This window comes from Taudactylus pleione, unplaced genomic scaffold (assembly GCF_031769625.1).
Source record: "Taudactylus pleione unplaced genomic scaffold, aTauple2 ptg000070l, whole genome shotgun sequence".
Classification (NCBI taxonomy): Eukaryota; Metazoa; Chordata; class Amphibia; order Anura; family Myobatrachidae; genus Taudactylus; species Taudactylus pleione.
Genome location: NW_028284472.1, coordinates 16,182,251 through 16,200,250, shown reverse-complemented (window position 1 = coordinate 16,200,250; position 18,000 = coordinate 16,182,251). Strand labels below are relative to the sequence as shown.

Here is an 18,000-nt window from a genome sequence, read left to right as displayed (position 1 = left end):
TATAAAGCATCAGGTGTGTGAAGGTAGCTAATAAGTGTTATAAAGCGTGAGGTGTGTGAAGGTTGCTAATAAGTGTTATAAAGCATCAGGTGTGTGAAGGTAGCTAATAAGTGTTATAAAGCATCAGGTGTGTGAAGGTAGCTAATAAGTGTTATAAAGCATCAGGTGTGTGAAGGTAGCTAATAAGTGTTATAAAGCATCAGGTGTGTGAAGGTAGCTAATAAGTGTTATAAAGCATCAGGTGTGTGAAGGTAGCTAATAAGTGTTATAAAGCATCAGGTGTGTGAAGGTAGCTAATAAGTGTTATAAAGCATCAGGTGTGTGAAGGTAGCTAATAAGTGTTATAAAGTATCAGGTGTGTGAAGGTAGCTAATAAGTGTTATAAAGCATCAGGTGTGTGAAGGTAGCTAATAAGTGTTATAAAGCATCAGGTGTGTGAAGGTAGCTAATAAGTGTTATAAAGTATCAGGTGTGTGAAGTTAGCTAATAAGTGTTATAAAGCATCAGGTGTGTGAAGGCAGCTAATAAGTGTTATAAAGCATCAGGTGTGTGAAGGTAGCTAATAAGTGTTATAAAGCATCAGGTGTGTGAAGGTAGCTAATGAGTGTTATACAGTATCAGGTGTGTGAAGGTAGCTAATAAGTGTTATAAAGCATCAGGTGTGTGAAGGTAGCTAATAAGTGTTATAAAGTATCAGGTGTGTGAAGGTAGCTAATAAGTGTTATAAAGTATCAGGTGTGTGAAGGCAGCTAATAAGTGTTATAAAGTATCAGGTGTGTGAAGGTAGCTAATAAGTGTTATAAAGTATCAGGTGTGTGAAGGTAGCTAATAAGTGTTATAAAGCATCAGCTGTGTGAAGGTAGCTAATAAGTGTTATAAAGCATCAGGTGTGTGAAGGTAGCTAATAAGTGTTATAAAGTATCTGGTGTGTGAAGGTAGCTAATAAGTGTTATAAAGTATCAGGTGTGTGAAGGTAGCTAATAAGTGTTATAAAGCATCAGGTGTGTGAAGGTAGCTAATAAGTGTTATAAAGTATCAGGTGTGTGAAGGTAGCTAATAAGTGTTATAAAGTATCAGGTGTTTGAAGGTAGCTAATAAGTGTTGTAAGTATCAAGTGTGTGAAGGTAGCTAATAAGTGTTATAAAGTATCAGGTGTGTGAAGGTTGCTAATAAGTGTTATAAAGCATCAGGTGTGTGAAGGTAGCTAATAAGTGTTATAAAGCATCAGGTGTGTGAAGGTTGCTAATAAGTGTTATAAAGTATCAGGTGTGTGAAGGTAGCTAATAAGTGTTATAAAGCATCAGGTGTGTGAAGGTTGCTAATAAGTGTTATAAAGCATCAGGTGTGTGAAGGTAGCTAATAAGTGTTATAAAGCATCAGGTGTGTGAAGGTAGCTAATAAGTGTTATAAAGTATCAGGTGTGTGAAGTTAGCTAATAAGTGTTATAAAGTATCAGGTGTGTGAAGGTTGCTAATAAGTGTTATAAAGTATCAGGTGTGTGAAGGTAGCTAATAAGTGTTATAAAGTATCAGGTGTGTGAAGGTTGCTAATAAGTGTTATAAAGCATCAGGTGTGTAAAGGTAGCTAATAAGTGTTATAAAGTATCAGGTGTGTGAAGGTAGCTAATAAGTGTTATAAAGCATCAGTTGTGTGAAGGTAGCTAATAAGTGTTATAAAGCATCAGGTGTGTGAAGGTAGCTAATAAGTGTGGGAAATAGTAATAAAGGTAAAAAATATATGTGAAAAATACACGAACATAAAAAGTGATATATTACTTTAAAATCTATTATGGTGTGCAATCTAGAGCCCCTCCCCATATTGTGTAAATACTACCAGCACCAAAATGCTCCCAGTTCACATTATGCTACAGTGCCCTCATGTTGGTGATGTACAATAGCTATGTGTCCGGGGTCCCAGAGTGTTTGGGGACCCAGTGGGCAACCGCTCTGGTCCCTATTGTTAATCCAGCTCTGCTGAGGCAAAAGTGACCCTAGTCTGTGGCGTCACTGAGGTCAGTGACAGCCAGTGCTCCAATTAGCCACCCTCATGGGGAAGGGGCGTGACCTCGCTGCACACTCCCAGTTTTATTACTATGGGGGCATGTGTAGCCCTCCTGGAAAAGCCGGGCTGCCCCCAGAGACTCGCACTGCTGCTGGCTCCTCAGTCATCAGGAGCTGGACACTGCACAATAACATCACAGTGCAGTGCCAGACTCCAAGTCAATGACTCATCGGGAGCTGGGCACTGCACAATAACATCACAGTGCAGTGCCAGACTCCAAGTCAATGAGTCATCGGGAGCTGGGCACTGCACAATAACATAACAGTGCAGTGCCAGACTCCAAGTCAATGAGTCATCGGGAGTTGGGCACTGCACAATAACATAACAGTGCAGTGCCAGACTCCAAGTCAATGAGGAGAAGCCGGCATTTTGGTGTCACCCACTCGGATAGTGACTCCTCCCGGATGGAATCAGTATCATGCGGCCGGTGGTTCTAATCCCGACAGCGGCAGCCCGGCACAGGTGAAAATCCCGATTGTCCATTAAGGTAAGTATAGCTAACCTAATCCCCCCATAACCCAAACCCTCCTTTAGGGGTGCCCAACCCTAACCCCCCCCAAGTGCCTAACCCTAACCCCTCCCCTTTAAGTGCCTAAAGCTAACCCCCCATTCCCTGCGGCTTATCCCTAAGTCTCCCAGGGGGTGCCTAACCCTAACCTCCCCCCCGGGGATGCCTAACCCTAACCTCCCAGGGGGTGCCTAACCCTAAGACCCCCCCGGGAGCCCCTAACCCCCCCCCCCGCGCGCTGTCAGCGCCTGGCACCCGGTTTACCAATCCAAGGGCTCCCGGCGTCTGTCTAATTTGTACATTGCAGGGATTATACAGTTGGGAAGCCGGCGGTCGGCATTGCGACCGTCAGCTTCCCGACTGCTTCCCCCCCCAGGACCCCTCTAGTGATGCCACTCAAGGGGCCTATCCATTAGCAAATAAATTTGAACGATGAACGATTTATCGTTCAGTCGTTCAACTTATCTGCTAATGGATAGGCTGTGGGCCTGATTCAGACCCACTCGCGAGCGGCTGTCCGCTCGCAAGTGGGTCGATGGTCTGCACTGAGCATGCGCACGACGGAGGGAGCTCCGTCGTGCGCATGCGCCAGACGCGACGAGCGAAGGACTTTCCTTCGCTCGTTGTGTCTGATCAAAGGGGGCGTGCTGTCGAAGTTGATTGACAGCACGCCCCCTTTGGTGGGCGTGCCGGGGGCGTGCCTCCCTGACGGGGGCGTTCCCAAGGGAACGCCTACCGTCAGAAGCCGGCCCACTGACATCACTAGTGATGTCAGTGGGAGTGATTTTGGCTCTGATAAAGCCAAAATCACTCCGGGCCTTGCGGTTGAAAACCTCAACCGCAGGCTCCGGCTCGCAGTTTCGATGGTCGTGATGGTCAAGACCATCGCGGCCATCAAACTGCACGCTCGAATAGGCTGTGGGTGGTGACCCACAGCTATACGAGCGTCCGGGAGGACGCTCCATTTTTATGGAGGGCGGCCATCATTCAGAGCGTGCGCTCTGCTCAGAGCGTACGCTCTGAATGAGGGCCTCTGAACGATAAAAATGCGCACTCCCGCTGCCGACAAATTTGGTTTTTTGTCTCTCCAACATGTTGGTCAATTATCGTTTATCGCTGACAGATATTAGAAATATCTGTCGTGGTGAACGACGAACGACAAACTATTTTTTTTAATGAAAATGAATAGAAACATAAAAAAAAAAATCCACTCCCAGAATGATGTCATGCAATATCGATCGTCGTTTGCAAAAATCTGTCATGTACATGACAGATATCTGTCACAGCAGCCCCAGGGATTTTCAAAAGATAAATCTTTTGTCTTTCAGAAAGATCTGCAAATAGATAGGTCCCTTAACTCTATTCATCCAACTGTATTTGCTTAGCCTATCTCTTCCTGACCCCTAACAATTTCTAGTTCCATGGCCCGAGTCATGTTTGTTTCATCTCCTCCTAACCTCTCTGCCCGTATATGAATTCAGCCCCCACTATTCGGGTAAGCGCGATGCCATTTGTTTTATCTGTGCATCCATTTTACATAGTGAACATGAAATTGATCCTATAATTGATAACCTCCAAGGTTTGTGCTGGGCAAATTCAGTAGTTATAAATGAAGGTCAGATATTCCTGTATGTGTTAATACAACATCTAAATCACTGAAGTCATCTGGCTGTCAGACCCCTGTTTATTTTTACATTCTTACTATATAAATGGATGAGAAGGGCTGTGTTTCCCGCATCAAAGTGACTTTTTTTTTAGTTAGCTATCGAGTACACATTGAAGAATGATGGTTTGCTGGGGTCATAAATCCTGAGATTTCCAAACACAAATGGGTGAGGATATTGTAGCAATATATCAAAATCATGCCTATGTTAGTTACCCAATCAATATGGAAGACATGCATTACAGGACATTTATAACTGTAAATACAGTTTAGGCCAGATATTCCCTTGTCATCCTGGTGTGTGAATTCTTGCCGGAGGGAGAAAACATTCCAGGGTTCTGCTGCCAAAATATGGCATTTTCCAGGTAAACTTGGATGTGGAGGAATCCTAGGTTATTGGAAAATACAGGTGTTTTATTTGCAGAATACAGCCACCATATCCGCAGTTTTCATAATTTCCACACCAGAAGGTCGGCATTCATGATGTTGATGTGGTTAATATATGGACATCATACTGTAACTGCCGTCACAGGGAAAACTGACAGAATGTTGACATATTAAATGTCTACAGTACATTATAATAATGTTGACATTTGAATTAGGCTAAGGGTTAGCGTTAGGATTAGTTTTAGAGTTAGGGTTAGGATTAGAGCTAGAATTAGGGTTAGGATTAGAGCTAGAGTTAGGGTTAGGATTAGAGCTAGAGTTAGGTTTAGGATTAGAGCTAGAGTTAGGGTTAAGATTAGAGCTAGAGTTAGGTTTAGGATTAGAGCTAGAGCTAGAGTTAGGGTTAGGATTAGAGCTAGAGTTAGGAATAGAGCTAGAGTTAGGATTAGAGTTAGGGTTAGGATTAGAGCTAGAGTTAGGATTAGAGCTAGAGTTAGGGTTAGGATTAGAGCTAGAGTTAGGATTAGAGCTAGAGTTAGGGTTGGGATTAGAGCTAGAGTTAGGATTAGAGCTAGAGTTAGGATTAGAGCTAGAGTTAGGGTTAGGATTAGAGCTAGAGTTAGGATTAGAGCTAGAGTTAGGGTTAGGATTAGAGCTAGAGTTAGGGTTAGGATTAGAGCTAGAGTTAAGGGGCCTATCCATTAGCAAATAAATTTGAACGATGAACGATATATCGTTCAGTCGTTCAAATTATCTGTCATGGATAGGCCCTGAACGATGACAGAGGCACGCTCCAGCGGCCGACAAATTGTGTCTTTCATCTCTCCAACATGTTGGTCAATTATCGCTTATCGCTGACAGATATTAGAAATATCTGTCAGTTTATAAGCGGTAAACGACGAACGATATTTTTAATGAAAATTAATAGAAACATTAAAAATAAATCCACTCCCAGAATGATGTCATGCAATATCGTTCATCATCCGTCGTTTGCAAAAATCTGTCATGTACATGACAGATATCTGTCACCGCAGCCCCAGGAATTTTCAAGGGATAAAAATTTTGTATTTCATCGTAGAGTTAGTGTTAGATCTAGAGTTAGGGTTAGCATTAGAGCTAGAGTTAGGGTTAGCATTAGATCTAGAGTTAGGGTTAGGATTAGAGCTAGAATTAGGGTTAAGATTAGGGTCATGGTTACCGCTAGGGTTACAGTTAGGGTTAGGATTAGAGCTAGAGTTAGGGTTAGGATTAGGGCTATGGTTACAGTTTGGGTTAGGATTAGGGCTAGGTTTAGTGTTAGGGTTACCGTTAGTTTTAGGATTGGAGCTAGCATTAGGGTTACCATTAGGCCACCATATCATAGGGTTAGGATTAAGGCTAGGGTTAGCATTAGGGTTACCGTTAGAGTTAGTTTTAGGGCTAGGTTTAGCATTAGGGTTAACTTTAGGGTTAGAATTAGGTCTAGGGTTAGCGTTAGGGTTACCATTAGGGTTAGAGATGTGCTGGCTCGAATTTGTTCAGATTTTCCCACCAAATTCGGATTTTTCCCAACAAAAACCGGGTCTCATAAAGAGGCAAACCATCATCTTTCATGGACAAACATCATCTTTCATCTCTAGTTAGGGTTAACGTTAGAGTTACTGTTTAGGGATGCATTTACAGTAAAAAGACACTATGAACATTCCAACAAAGTCAACATTACAGCAGTCGTCGACGTGCTGAATGTCAACATGGTTAATGTCAACATACATTAATAAACATGTCGACATGTTAAATGTCAACATTATGACAATTTGCCTGATTCAGAGATGGACGCAGTTCCGATATTTACACTGTTGAGCGATTATTGGAAGATTGCGCATGCATTGCAGCGCAGTTGCATAAAGTTCCCTCTGCGATCCCTCCTGTGATTTGTGTTGCTCACCTGTTCTCCTATTTTCACTAAAGTGGAGATTTACAGTATCAAACCTTTATCATGCTAAGTGGATGTGATGCCTATAGCAGGCAATTAGATCATATTATAGATTAAAGTACTAAATAGATGATAGCTAGAATCTGATTTTATTGTCCTCTTATTTGATTGTAGTGTATTACAGTATATTAAAGCATACAGGGGGTGATTCAGCAAGGATTGCAAGCAATTGCAGGCAGCTTTGCAATTGCAATCCTTGCAATAATGGAAATGCAGCAGTAAGTGTATGACACCCCCTGCTGCATTTACGATCCCAGCACTGTGACAGAGGTCGCAGGCTGGGATAACAATCGCGACCATCGATGATCAATGATCGCGGTCGGACAGCTGAATAAGCCTCAGCTTACTCAGGCGGCCGGCTTGCGAGCCCAGAAGACTGCGTACGTCCACGCAGTCTCTGGGCTGGCCACTCCCGGAAAACGGGCCGGACACGCCCGTTTCCGGGAACACCGGCCACCCCTTAAATGCCTCTGCCTGTCAATCAGGCAGAGGCATTCAAGAGCTTGCGTGCGATTGAGCAGGACCCATTCTGCACACTCGCAAAATGGCTCCAGCGCACGCGCAGATTCCCGATAATCGGGACTCTGCGCTCAGCAGTGCACTTGCGCGCACAACTGAATCAAGCCCACAGTACGTTATATTAAGAAGATATTAAGATAATTGAGAGTTTCCCTGGCACAATCTCTATATGCTGCTGAAAAATATAACGGATTATTTTTGCCACTGTGGCATTACTCATGGAGATGCAGCAATTCACAAGGAATCAGTTACATCACTGAGGCAGGAATTGATTCTCATATTAATCCAGCCCAGACGGAAAAACCACTATGACCATCATCTAAATCTAGATGGTAAAAGGACATTATGGGCTACATTTATCATTAAAAATAGTAGCCGGCGGTATATTTATTTTAGTATCACAGAATCTTGGAGTGATACTTAGTATTGTACTGGCAGTATTCAGCAATTTTTGTGTCCATCCAGGGGCAGTGGCTGCTGTGTCCATCCAGGGCAGGGGCTGCTGTGTCCATCCAGGGGCTGCTGTGTCCATCCAGGGGCAGGGGCTGCTGTGTCTATCCAGGGGCAGGGGCTGCTGTGTCCATCCAGGGGCAGGCGCTGCTGTGTCCATCCAGGGCCGGGGCTGCTGTGTCCATCCAGGGCCGGGGCTGCTGTGTCCATCCAGGGCAGGGGCTGCTGTGTCCATCCAGGGCAGGGGCTGCTGTGTCCATCCAGGGCAGGGGCTGCTGTGTCCATCCAGGGGCAGGGGCTGCTGTGTCATCCAGGGCAGGGGCTGCTGTGTCCATCCAGGGCAGGGGCTGCTGTGTCCATCCAGGGGCAGGGGCTGCTGTGTCCATCCAGGGCAGGGGCTGCTGTGTCCATCCAGGGCAGGGGCTGCTGTGTCCATCCAGGGCAGGGGCTGCTGTGTCCATCCAGGGCAGGGGCTGCTGTGCCCATCCAGGGGATGCTGTGTCCATCCAGGGCAGGGGCTGCTGTGTCCATCTAGGGGTTTCTGTGTCCATCCAGGGGCAGGGACTGCAGGGGTGTATTCATAAAATATATTGTGACACTGTAAGTGGTAGCGCAGTGTATTATTCTTTTCTTATTCTTAAAAAAATCTTGTGACACTAGTGGAAACTTCACAATTTTACAATTGAATTAAAACACAAAGTCAGCAATAAAAAACTTTTCACTTCTTTCCTCAATCATGAATAAATGATTAGTCTACACGCCGACTACAAGACCACACCAAAGTGGTAAATAACGTGCACAATATATTAAATATAATGACATCACAAACACCTCAGCTGAGATTCACATAAACATATTTTTAAAAGGTGAAAATAGAGGATATGTTTAAAAAATGGAATAAAACAGCTAAAGCTGCGTTCTCTGATTATAGTGTCCCTAGTCCCTACCCATGGCTCCTCTACCTGACTTTCAGCAAGTCAGAGGGTCAACTCCATGCAACCGTATTCCAGAGTGCAGCTGCTCCTCCTGTAGCCCAGGTCAGAAGATGTGTAGGGGGAGTGGTGATATGGACTAAAATGGAGCTCACATCCACTAAAGTGGACAATGAATCCCAAATCTAACAGGGAGCGCAGCTGTAATATATACACAACAGGGGATGGGATGACGATATAAGCTTTCGTGCTGGTGTAATCTGGGGTGATGTATACATCATCTTCACACAATATTAATTTGTCCCCGCTGGAATCCACCATTACAGGTGCCTCTGTAATTTTTGCACGTACAGGTTGAGTCTCCCATATCCAAAATGCTTGGGACCAGTATTCTGTATTTTGGAATAATTGCATACCATAATGAAATATCTTGGGAATAGGACCCAAATATACACACAGAATGCATTTATGTGTTATATACACCTTATACACACAGCCTGCAGGTAATTTTATACAATATTTTCAATAATTTTGAGGCTCAAACAAAGTTTGTGTACAGAAATAATGTTCATTTATGTTTCATTTATACCTTATACACACAGCCTGAAGGTCATTTTATACAATATTCTTAATAATTTGTGCCTTAAACAAAGTTTGTGTACGTTGAACCATCAAAAATCAAGGGTTTAATTATCGGAGTCATGCCAACAAAAAAAATCCGTATTTCGGAATATTCCATATTTCAGAATATTTGGATATGGGAGACTCAACCTGTAATTGACGGTAAAGGTCTTTCTCGTAGAATTTGTAGTTCATTTTGATGGACATCATCTTTTCCACAACATTTTTTAAATAGTCCTCAACCATTCTTTGAATGGTGACCGTATCAGATGGAGTCATGGTAGAGGTGTCATTAATTGTAGGCAATTCTGACCCAACCAGATGTCAAAACTAGGTTGTGTTGACTCAACTGCATCACCAGTGGGTGTTTTGAAAGCTTAGATTTTCCTCAGCAGATGCACTTGCTGGAGAAACTGAAGGAGAAGCCATCGCTGCATCACGTGCCACGTGAGCTGACAATTTGCTTATCAATAGATCTATACATCTCTTCAGATCTGTGTCCGTTGGGAAGAAGAAACAACATCTTATCCCTTCTGGGATGAAAATCCACTCCCAGCAGCAGGCATGGCGCTCAAGGATACTCAAGAAAGACACAACGTAAGACCTAAACCTTCAATCTGAAAACTTGCATTTGCTCTGTTCCACTTGTCCATCTGTGCTGGTCAAGTGGACAGTGGGTACAACGGCAGTTTGAAGGCCACTAACTAACTATGTTTTTTTAATGTCCCTGTACAGGTTGGGAAAAAGTTTCAAGTGGAACTTTACAAAGGATTATTTAACAGTCAATTGTTTTGGGAAAGCACTCTTCCTGGTCCCCTTCTGGGATGAAAATTCACTCCTAGCAGCAGAAGCAGGCACAGGATTCTCATGAAAGACACAACGTAAGAGCTCAAATCTGAAATCTTGCATTTGCTCTGTTCCGTTCTCCATCTGTGCTGATTAAATGGACAGTGGGTTCAACGGCAATTTGGAGGCCATTAACTATGTTTTTTTTAATGTCCCTGTACAGGTTGGGAAATGCTTTTTAAGTGGAATCTTTGCAAAGGATTATTTAACAGTTAATTATTTTGGAAAGCACTACTAAAAGTCTTCCTGGTCCCCTCCTGGGATGAAAATCCACTCCCAGCAGCAGCAGGCATACCACTCAAGGATTCTTCTGGGGCAAGGACTGATGTGAATGAGTAAAAACTTTTTTGTAAATGCCTTCCCTCCTCTTCTCGCTCATAAATTTACTTCAGAATCAAAAAATTAAATTACATTTACTACCAATCAACCCTTCCAGTCCCTGCCTTCAACTACATACATACTCCAACTCCCTCAGGCCTTTGAATAATAAAAACATTTGTTTCCTGATGTGCCATGTTGGAAGTTGAACTGCCATGTGCTTGTGCCGCCCACTGCTGCCGCTTAGCTTAGTCAGCCAGCTAGCTTGTTGCAAATTTTGGGCCTAAACTGGATGAAAACAATATTATGAGCTGTGAAGTGGTAAAAATTGTCAGGAAACGAGTGGAAATAAATGTTATTGAGGTTAATAATACTGTAGGAACAAAAACTGGCCCAAATTATCTGATTTTAGCTGTTTCTATGATTTTTTAAGAAAAAATACAGATCCAAAACCAAAACCCAAAACATGCAAGGGCGGTTTTGGCAAAACCAATCCAGATCCAAAACAAGAAGAGATACAGATCCAAAACCAAAACACGGGGGTTAGCGCACATCTTTAATAATAATCAATTGTGATCCGTCCCATCAATGCCCCCTAGAGTGGGGCGGGAGAGTACAGCTGTGATATATGTACCCCTCCCCTACGGTTTGCACACAGATAGTGCAGACAATAGGAGGAGAAGCCCCAGCAAAGTGTTAGTACAGCAGGGTGAGGCTGAGGTGACCCAGCATATGCCACATCCATATTACTAGTAAGTGAATAAAGGGCTGTGGCCATATTCTCTCCTCTGCTTGGTTATAGTAAATCGTATGTTGAAAATGTATGAAATAGCTTCCCTGTCCAAGGTTATTTCCTTTGTCTACTCAGAAAGTAGTACTATACTAGCACTATATGAAATGATTGCCACTTTATCGGAGTGGGGAGTTATTAGACTGTCATTTTGTATTTTCGTCCCCTACTTTTGTTCCTATCCCCTAATTACATGTAGACTATAAATGCATTGCATTCCCATTCAATGAGCCTATGTTGGGTAGGTGAAATGACCTTTGACTGAGTAAAGTACCACAGAGCTCTATTAACATTCTGTCCCAGGGTAATGTTACGTTTGGGAGATCTAGCGTCCTATACCTGTAAATGGCGCGGTAGATATATGCCATCTATCCGTCTCTCTTGCATACAGTACATGGGCAGTCTTTTTGACAAAAGGGATCTACTTGGGCATTTCACCAAAGCTTATTTTCTTATTTCCTATTACTATATATCAAACACATCATACACTATGGGGCAGATGCACGGTGACTATCATATCAGTTTGCATAGCAGAACATTGTGTGGATCTGCCCTGCGAGTGCCCATGAAGGTGGCATATGCATATGTGGCCATACACATGCAGATTTCCCTCACTTACGCCTGTCAGTGACTAGATTGGCGGAGTTTGTGCAGGGGTCTATTTACTAAGCAGTGTTAGGAGACAGAGTGAAAAGTGATAAGAAAGTGATAAGGTGCCAGCCAATCAGCTCCCAACTGTCATCTCACAGGCTGTGTTTGAAAAATGACAGTTGGGAGCTGATTGGCTGGCACCTTATCACTTTCTTATCACTTTTCACTCTGTCTCCTAACACTGCTTAGTAAATAGACCCCATAATATACTAGTACATAGCATAAATATATGTAGCACACACATATTCTGTAGAACTTTACATACTGAAGAATGTTTCAGGCCTTCACATGGGGATGCACATACACACTAGGGTTAGTTTTATTTCAGAAGTCAAATAACCTAATAGCAAGGGCATAGCTACAGTAGGTGCAGCTGCTTTGGGGCCCTGGACAAATCTGGGGCCCAGCCCTCCCCATGCAGCCAGTTACGCTGCCAGTGTGTCACCTCCCGAGCTCCCTGGTCAGCTTTTCATCTTACAGTGTGCTGCTGCAGGGCAGCCCATCTGCTTACATGGGCCTGGGGGGCAGAGGTCACTACTCACTAACGCGGGGAGGATGTGTGGCTATGCGTATGGCCACAAGCCTACCAATTCACCCATGTATCCTGAAAAGAGCATACTACTAGACTGATTTGTTAGTGAATCGTAGCCTTCTTAAATACCACATTATATTATACACAATTAGGATTAGAGAGACTATAATTATTTAAACATTAGATTGTTTCATTTATAATACTTACTATAGGCTGACCACCATTCATTTAATCATGTCTGTCAACTAAGAAGGGAGATAGTGTAAACATTAGATCATTTACAATCATAATGATTAAGCTGCGAAATAATTTGCATGTTTGCAGATGACATACAGGATTAGTTAATGGCGATTAACATATAGTAAGTATTATAAACAACAAAAAAGTTTTGCTCTGGGGCCACCATAGGTCTTGCTACAGCCCTGCCTAATAGCAGGGGCGCCGAGAGGGGGGGGGGAGCAGGTACAAATTACCCGGGCCCGGGTTTGCTGTTGGGGCCCGGGTCCGGCACTACCCCCCCTCCCTTCTACAACACAGCAGCCCAGCACATGCTGCTGTGTGCTGGGCTGCATTGGGATACTGCTCGGAACTACTAAACAGCAGCTGGAGCAGTCTCCTATGCCTATGGGGTGAGCGCTCACGCTGATTGCGGCCCCCATTGGCTGTCTCACAGCGCCCCCCTCCCAGCGTTGCAAAAACAAATTTTCTGTGTTTTTTTGCTATGGGGGCATGGTCACATCTCCTGCGATTAGGACAAGCCGCCTGTCACCCGGGCCCGGCGAGGCTCTTGGCGGTTCTGCCTAATAGTGTGTGTTTTTGGAATGTGGGAGGAAACTGGATCAGAAACATACAAACTACAGACAGATAGTGCCTTGTTCAAGAATCTAACTCAGGGCTGTGAGGCAAAAATGCTTGCACTATATAAACCATGGTATCCTAATGCTGATGATGGGGTCGACGGTGACGGTCCGCGACACTAGTGAACCACTTGTGATGCCTGAAATGCCAATTCCCTGCTGATGTCTTCACCGCTAGGTCCTGTATTATGCTTTTGTGTGTCTGTTAAAGCAAAACCTCTTTTTCGTGGATGAGGCTGGAAGTTGTTTCTGCTGTACTGAAGAGCTTTCAGCAGTTTTATTGATACCTGATATCGAATGTATTTGTTACAAATAAGATGAATGGTTACAAACATGGGGCGCAGGACAGATGTGTCTGTAACGTAAACCAGGTGCCAAATATCATGCTTATTGGGGCCCATTTATCATTGTATATTTGAGGTATAATCCCCAAAACACCGGTTTTCGGGGGTTAACCTCAAATATTACGTTTCACCCGGATGTATTAAGGAGAGACCGCAGCAGGTATCACTATCTCCGATACCTGCTGTAATCCATCCATTCCCACGGAATCAGTATGAAACACCGCCGGCCCTGTGGCCGACAGTTCGAATCCCGTCAGCGCCTGGCCGACAAAAGCAGAGTTCCCGGCAGCGGAAGCCCGACAGCGCTGGAAATCCCGATCGTGGCTAGGTAAGTATCTACTAACCTAACCCCCTAACCCTCCTTAGGGGTGCCTAACCCTAACCTCCCCCCCAAGTGCCTAACCCTAATCCCCCCTCTAAGTGCCTAACCCTAACCCCCTCTTCCCCGCTGCCTAAACCTAAGTCCCCCGGGGGGGATGCCTAACGCTAAATCCCCCCCGGGGGTGCCTAACCCTAACCCTCCCTCTCCCTAGCCTAACCCTCCCGGGGGGTGCCTAACCCTAAGTCCCCACCAGGTGCCCTAAACCTAACCCTCCCCCCCGCGGCTGTCCCCTGGCGGCGCCCGGCATCCCTTCGATCGGGATGCCGGGCGCCGGTCTCCCGGCATTGGGTAAATGACAGGCGTCTAGATATAGACGCCGGTCATTTATCCCACGCCGGGATAAAGCAATCGGGAAGCCGGCTGTCGGGATTAAGACATTCGGTTTTCCGATTGCATCCCATTCCCACAGGCAGCCGCATCCCCATAGGTTTCTATGGGGGATGCGATGCTGCCAAATTTACCAACATCTGGAATGCGATGAATTCCGCTTATTGGCCCCCACAGCTATCACCATCTGAAGATGGCGTTAGCCACTGTAGCTGTACCCTTCCTGGCAATGGTGGCCGTGCATGTGCATTCAGTGCGACTGCACATGGGCAGCAGCCCCGCAGCTCTCCGAGTAGATCGCAGGGACGGGCTCTTTTCGGAGACCGTGTCCCTGAATGTCCCGGATTATACATCCGGGCGCTATGGTCGCATATTGCAATAGCGATTATGGCTGGTAGTGTCATGCCCAGATCGCATTGCAATAGCGATCATGGGGGCCTTTGAGATAGCTGCTGCTTCACATATGGTCGCAATTGCATCCTTTTAAATGAAGGGAAATAGCGTCTGCGATTCTGGGAGCTATCGCGGCCATTTCTCTCTCTTGTACCTTTAACCTTGGAGAAATCTACAGATCACATTGCCCATTATACAGCAACACAGGGGCTTCTGCAGTGCTAATAAACAGTCATTTAATCATTTAACTCCATATTAGAAACATCCCTTTGGGTGACTGTGTATATGCTATATACTCTGTACTGCTCCACAATGATTCCCTGGATAGTGCTCTGCAGGTTCCCGCTCTGCTTCCCACGTGGAGCGGAGGGAGGATGAAGGGATAGGGGTGAGCTTTAGTGTAAACAAAGGAGGAGACGGGGGGCTGCAGGTTCCTGCTACATAAAGACACCACACAGAGAGCAGGGAATCACCTGTAAGCCTGGACTTCTCTGTAGATGAATGACAAAGATATGCAGCACATTGCAGCCACCCCCCCCCCCCCCCCCCTCTTCCACTACATCCTCCTGCTACTGCACATCCACACACAATAACACAGTGTCTATGCAATGACAGAGCTCTCCTGGCTGTGGCTTTATGAATTGCAGTGTGAGGAATACTGCAACATCCTGCATGCTTAGAGAAGGGATTCCCATCCAGGCAGAGAGAGTGGAACACCAGCAAGAGAAAGACCCCCGCCCCCTCCCTCATTTCATTGCTCCTACACTGCAGTAAAATGGATTTTAAACTCACAGCCTCCTCCAGACCATGCCTGGACCAGTTACATGCAGTGCAATAATGTCCCTGGTCATTGTGCAAGTGACAGATACACCTGTGCCTGGGAGGAATGCAACATAACTCAGCAGCCCCTTTCTTGGGGACGTTAGAGGACAAGCTCCGCGTATCAATCAGGCGGCAATGTATCTCTCCTGTATCCTCTGATCTGCAAACATCAAAGGGAGCAGCTTTGTTACCGCAACAGCAAATAATCCCCAGTACAGGCAGTGATCAGAGCAGGGAGGGAGGAGGGGGGAGAGGGGCAGTCTTGGAGCCCCCCCAGATCAATATTTGGCAGGCTTGCTGCAACTTGCTGCAGTCTGAGCAGGGGTAGTAGGGTGCCTGGGAAGTGAGTGAGGAGGGCAACCCCCAAATATCTGTCACATGTGCTTCCTAAGGAGACCTGGAGCATTAGTGAGCAGGATCTGCTGGAGGATGCTGCGGCAAGTGATCCACAGAGGGCTGAAGTCATTCTTCTACCAGCTGGGCTTGTTTGTCAGCAGGCACCCGGTCTTCTTCCTCACCCTCCCTGCTGTCCTCACGATCATCTTCGGCTTCCTCTTCCTCAGCCGCTACCAGGCTGAGAGGGACCTGGAAGCCCTGGTGGCCCCCAGCCACAGCCTGGCCAAGATAGAGAGGAGCCTGGCCAGCAGCCTCTTCCCTCTGGAGCAGTCCAAGAAGCAGCTGTACTCAGACCTGCACACCCCAGGAAGGTATGGCCGGGTGATACTGCTCTCCAAGCCCGGGGGGAACCTCCTGCAGCAGGCTGAGCACATCCTGCACATCCACAAGGCTGTGCTGGACATGAGGGTGAGCTACAGGGGCTACAACTACTCCTTCTCCCACCTGTGTGTGCTGGGCAATGAGGAGAAGAGGTGTCTGCTGGATGATATAATAGCAGTGCTGGAGGACATCAGGCAGGCAGCCCTGTCTAATAGTTCATCAGCCAAGGTGCCTGTCAGCTACCCCAACACTAAGCTAAAGGTATGTCCCACACCTAGCCAACAGGTGTCATGTATGTATATGTAGCCTTCCTACACACACACCCAACAGGTGTCATGTATGTATATGTAGCCTTCCTACACACACACCCACCAGGTATCATGTATGTATATGTAGCCTTCCTACAAACACACCCAACAGGTATCATGTATATATATGTAGCCTTCCTACACACACACCCAACAGGTATCATGTATGTATATGTAGCCTTCCTACACACACCCAACATGTGTCATGTATATATGTATATGTAGCCTTCCTACATACACACCCAACAGGTGTCATGTATGTATATGTAGCCTTCCTACACACACACCCAACAGGTGTCATGTATGTATATGTAGCCTTCCTACACACACACACACCCAACAGGTATCATGTATGTATATGTAGCCTTCCTACATACACACCCAACAGGTGTCATGTATGTATATGTAGCCTTCCTACACACACCCAACAGGTGTCATGTATGTATATGTAGCCTTCCTACACACACATCCAACAGGTGTCATGTATGCATATGTAGCCTTCCTACATACACACCTAACAGGTGTCATGTATGTATATGTAGCCTTCCTACACACACACCCAACAGGTGTCAAGTATGTACGTATATGTAGCCTTTCTACACACACACCCAACAGGTGTCATTCATGTATATGTTGCTTTCCTACACACATATACACACACACATAGAAACACGTATGTATGTCTAACAGGTATCATATATGTATATGTAAGTTTCCTACACACATATGTACAGATGCGCCCAGTTACATTGTGGCTGATCGCACCACAAACGTGCGCACGCATCGCGCCATACAATTCCCCGTGACTGGATACACCACGATACGCTATGGTGCGCACTGCGATCGCACCATGCATTCCTATGGAGGCGGGGTCACGTGAGCAGTGTGTGTTACCACTCGCGGGTGTGCATCTCACGCTATGCGCATCTCACGCTCACGCCTTCGGCAACAATATTGCTGGGCATATCTGTATGCCTAACAGGTGTGAGGTTACACATATATATATATATATATATATATATATCAGAGGGCCATGTTTTATTAAAGTGAAGCAGGGTCAAAGCTTTATTATATTTACATTAGCAAGTAAAGGTAATAGGATGTAATGATTGAGATATTCAGTATTCTTTATACCGTATGCCTGAATGCGTTGCTATCTAAGGGCATAGAGTGATATAAATAGATTATCTACTGTACACAATACATAAGAAGTAAATGCAATATAGAAAATACACTCAGTCTGTCTTCTATAAAGTACAATGCTTGTTTCCATACAACACTCTGCTTTCCTGTAGACATTCATACCTGGCCTGTGTGGATATTTTATTTTTGAAAAGCATGCAACATGTGCAGCTGTTTATATGGGCTAATTTAATAAGTTACTATTGAAGACTAGGAAGGGATGGTAAAGTTGTAGCATATTCCAATGCAGAAGACTTTTATTGTTAGACTTATTATTATTATTATTATTATTATTGCTTTATCATTAGTGGAAATACAGCATTAATTTACTGTATCTTTTACATGTGTGATTGTGCTCCCTATACAGTCTAATGAGTCTTTGTGAATTGTGATGTCAGAAATAAATTTGGAGTCTGCT

The 18,000-nt window shown here is 45.0% G+C and overlaps 1 protein-coding gene across 2 annotated transcripts in view; it reads left to right on the top strand.

Annotated features, from left to right (window-relative positions):
• The first annotated feature begins 15,753 nt into the window (after positions 1-15,753).
• Positions 15,754-18,000, top strand: part of PTCHD4 (patched domain containing 4) — a 135,415-nt gene continuing 133,168 nt past the window's right edge. Inside the window, exon 1 of one of the 2 annotated variants that reach the window (XM_088467366.1) lies at positions 15,754-16,179. In XM_088467366.1, the coding sequence (XP_088323492.1) occupies positions 15,754-16,179 (426 nt within the window). Of the gene's footprint in view, positions 16,354-18,000 lie in introns of both variants that reach the window. The other variant, XM_088467367.1, reaches the window with a different exon arrangement.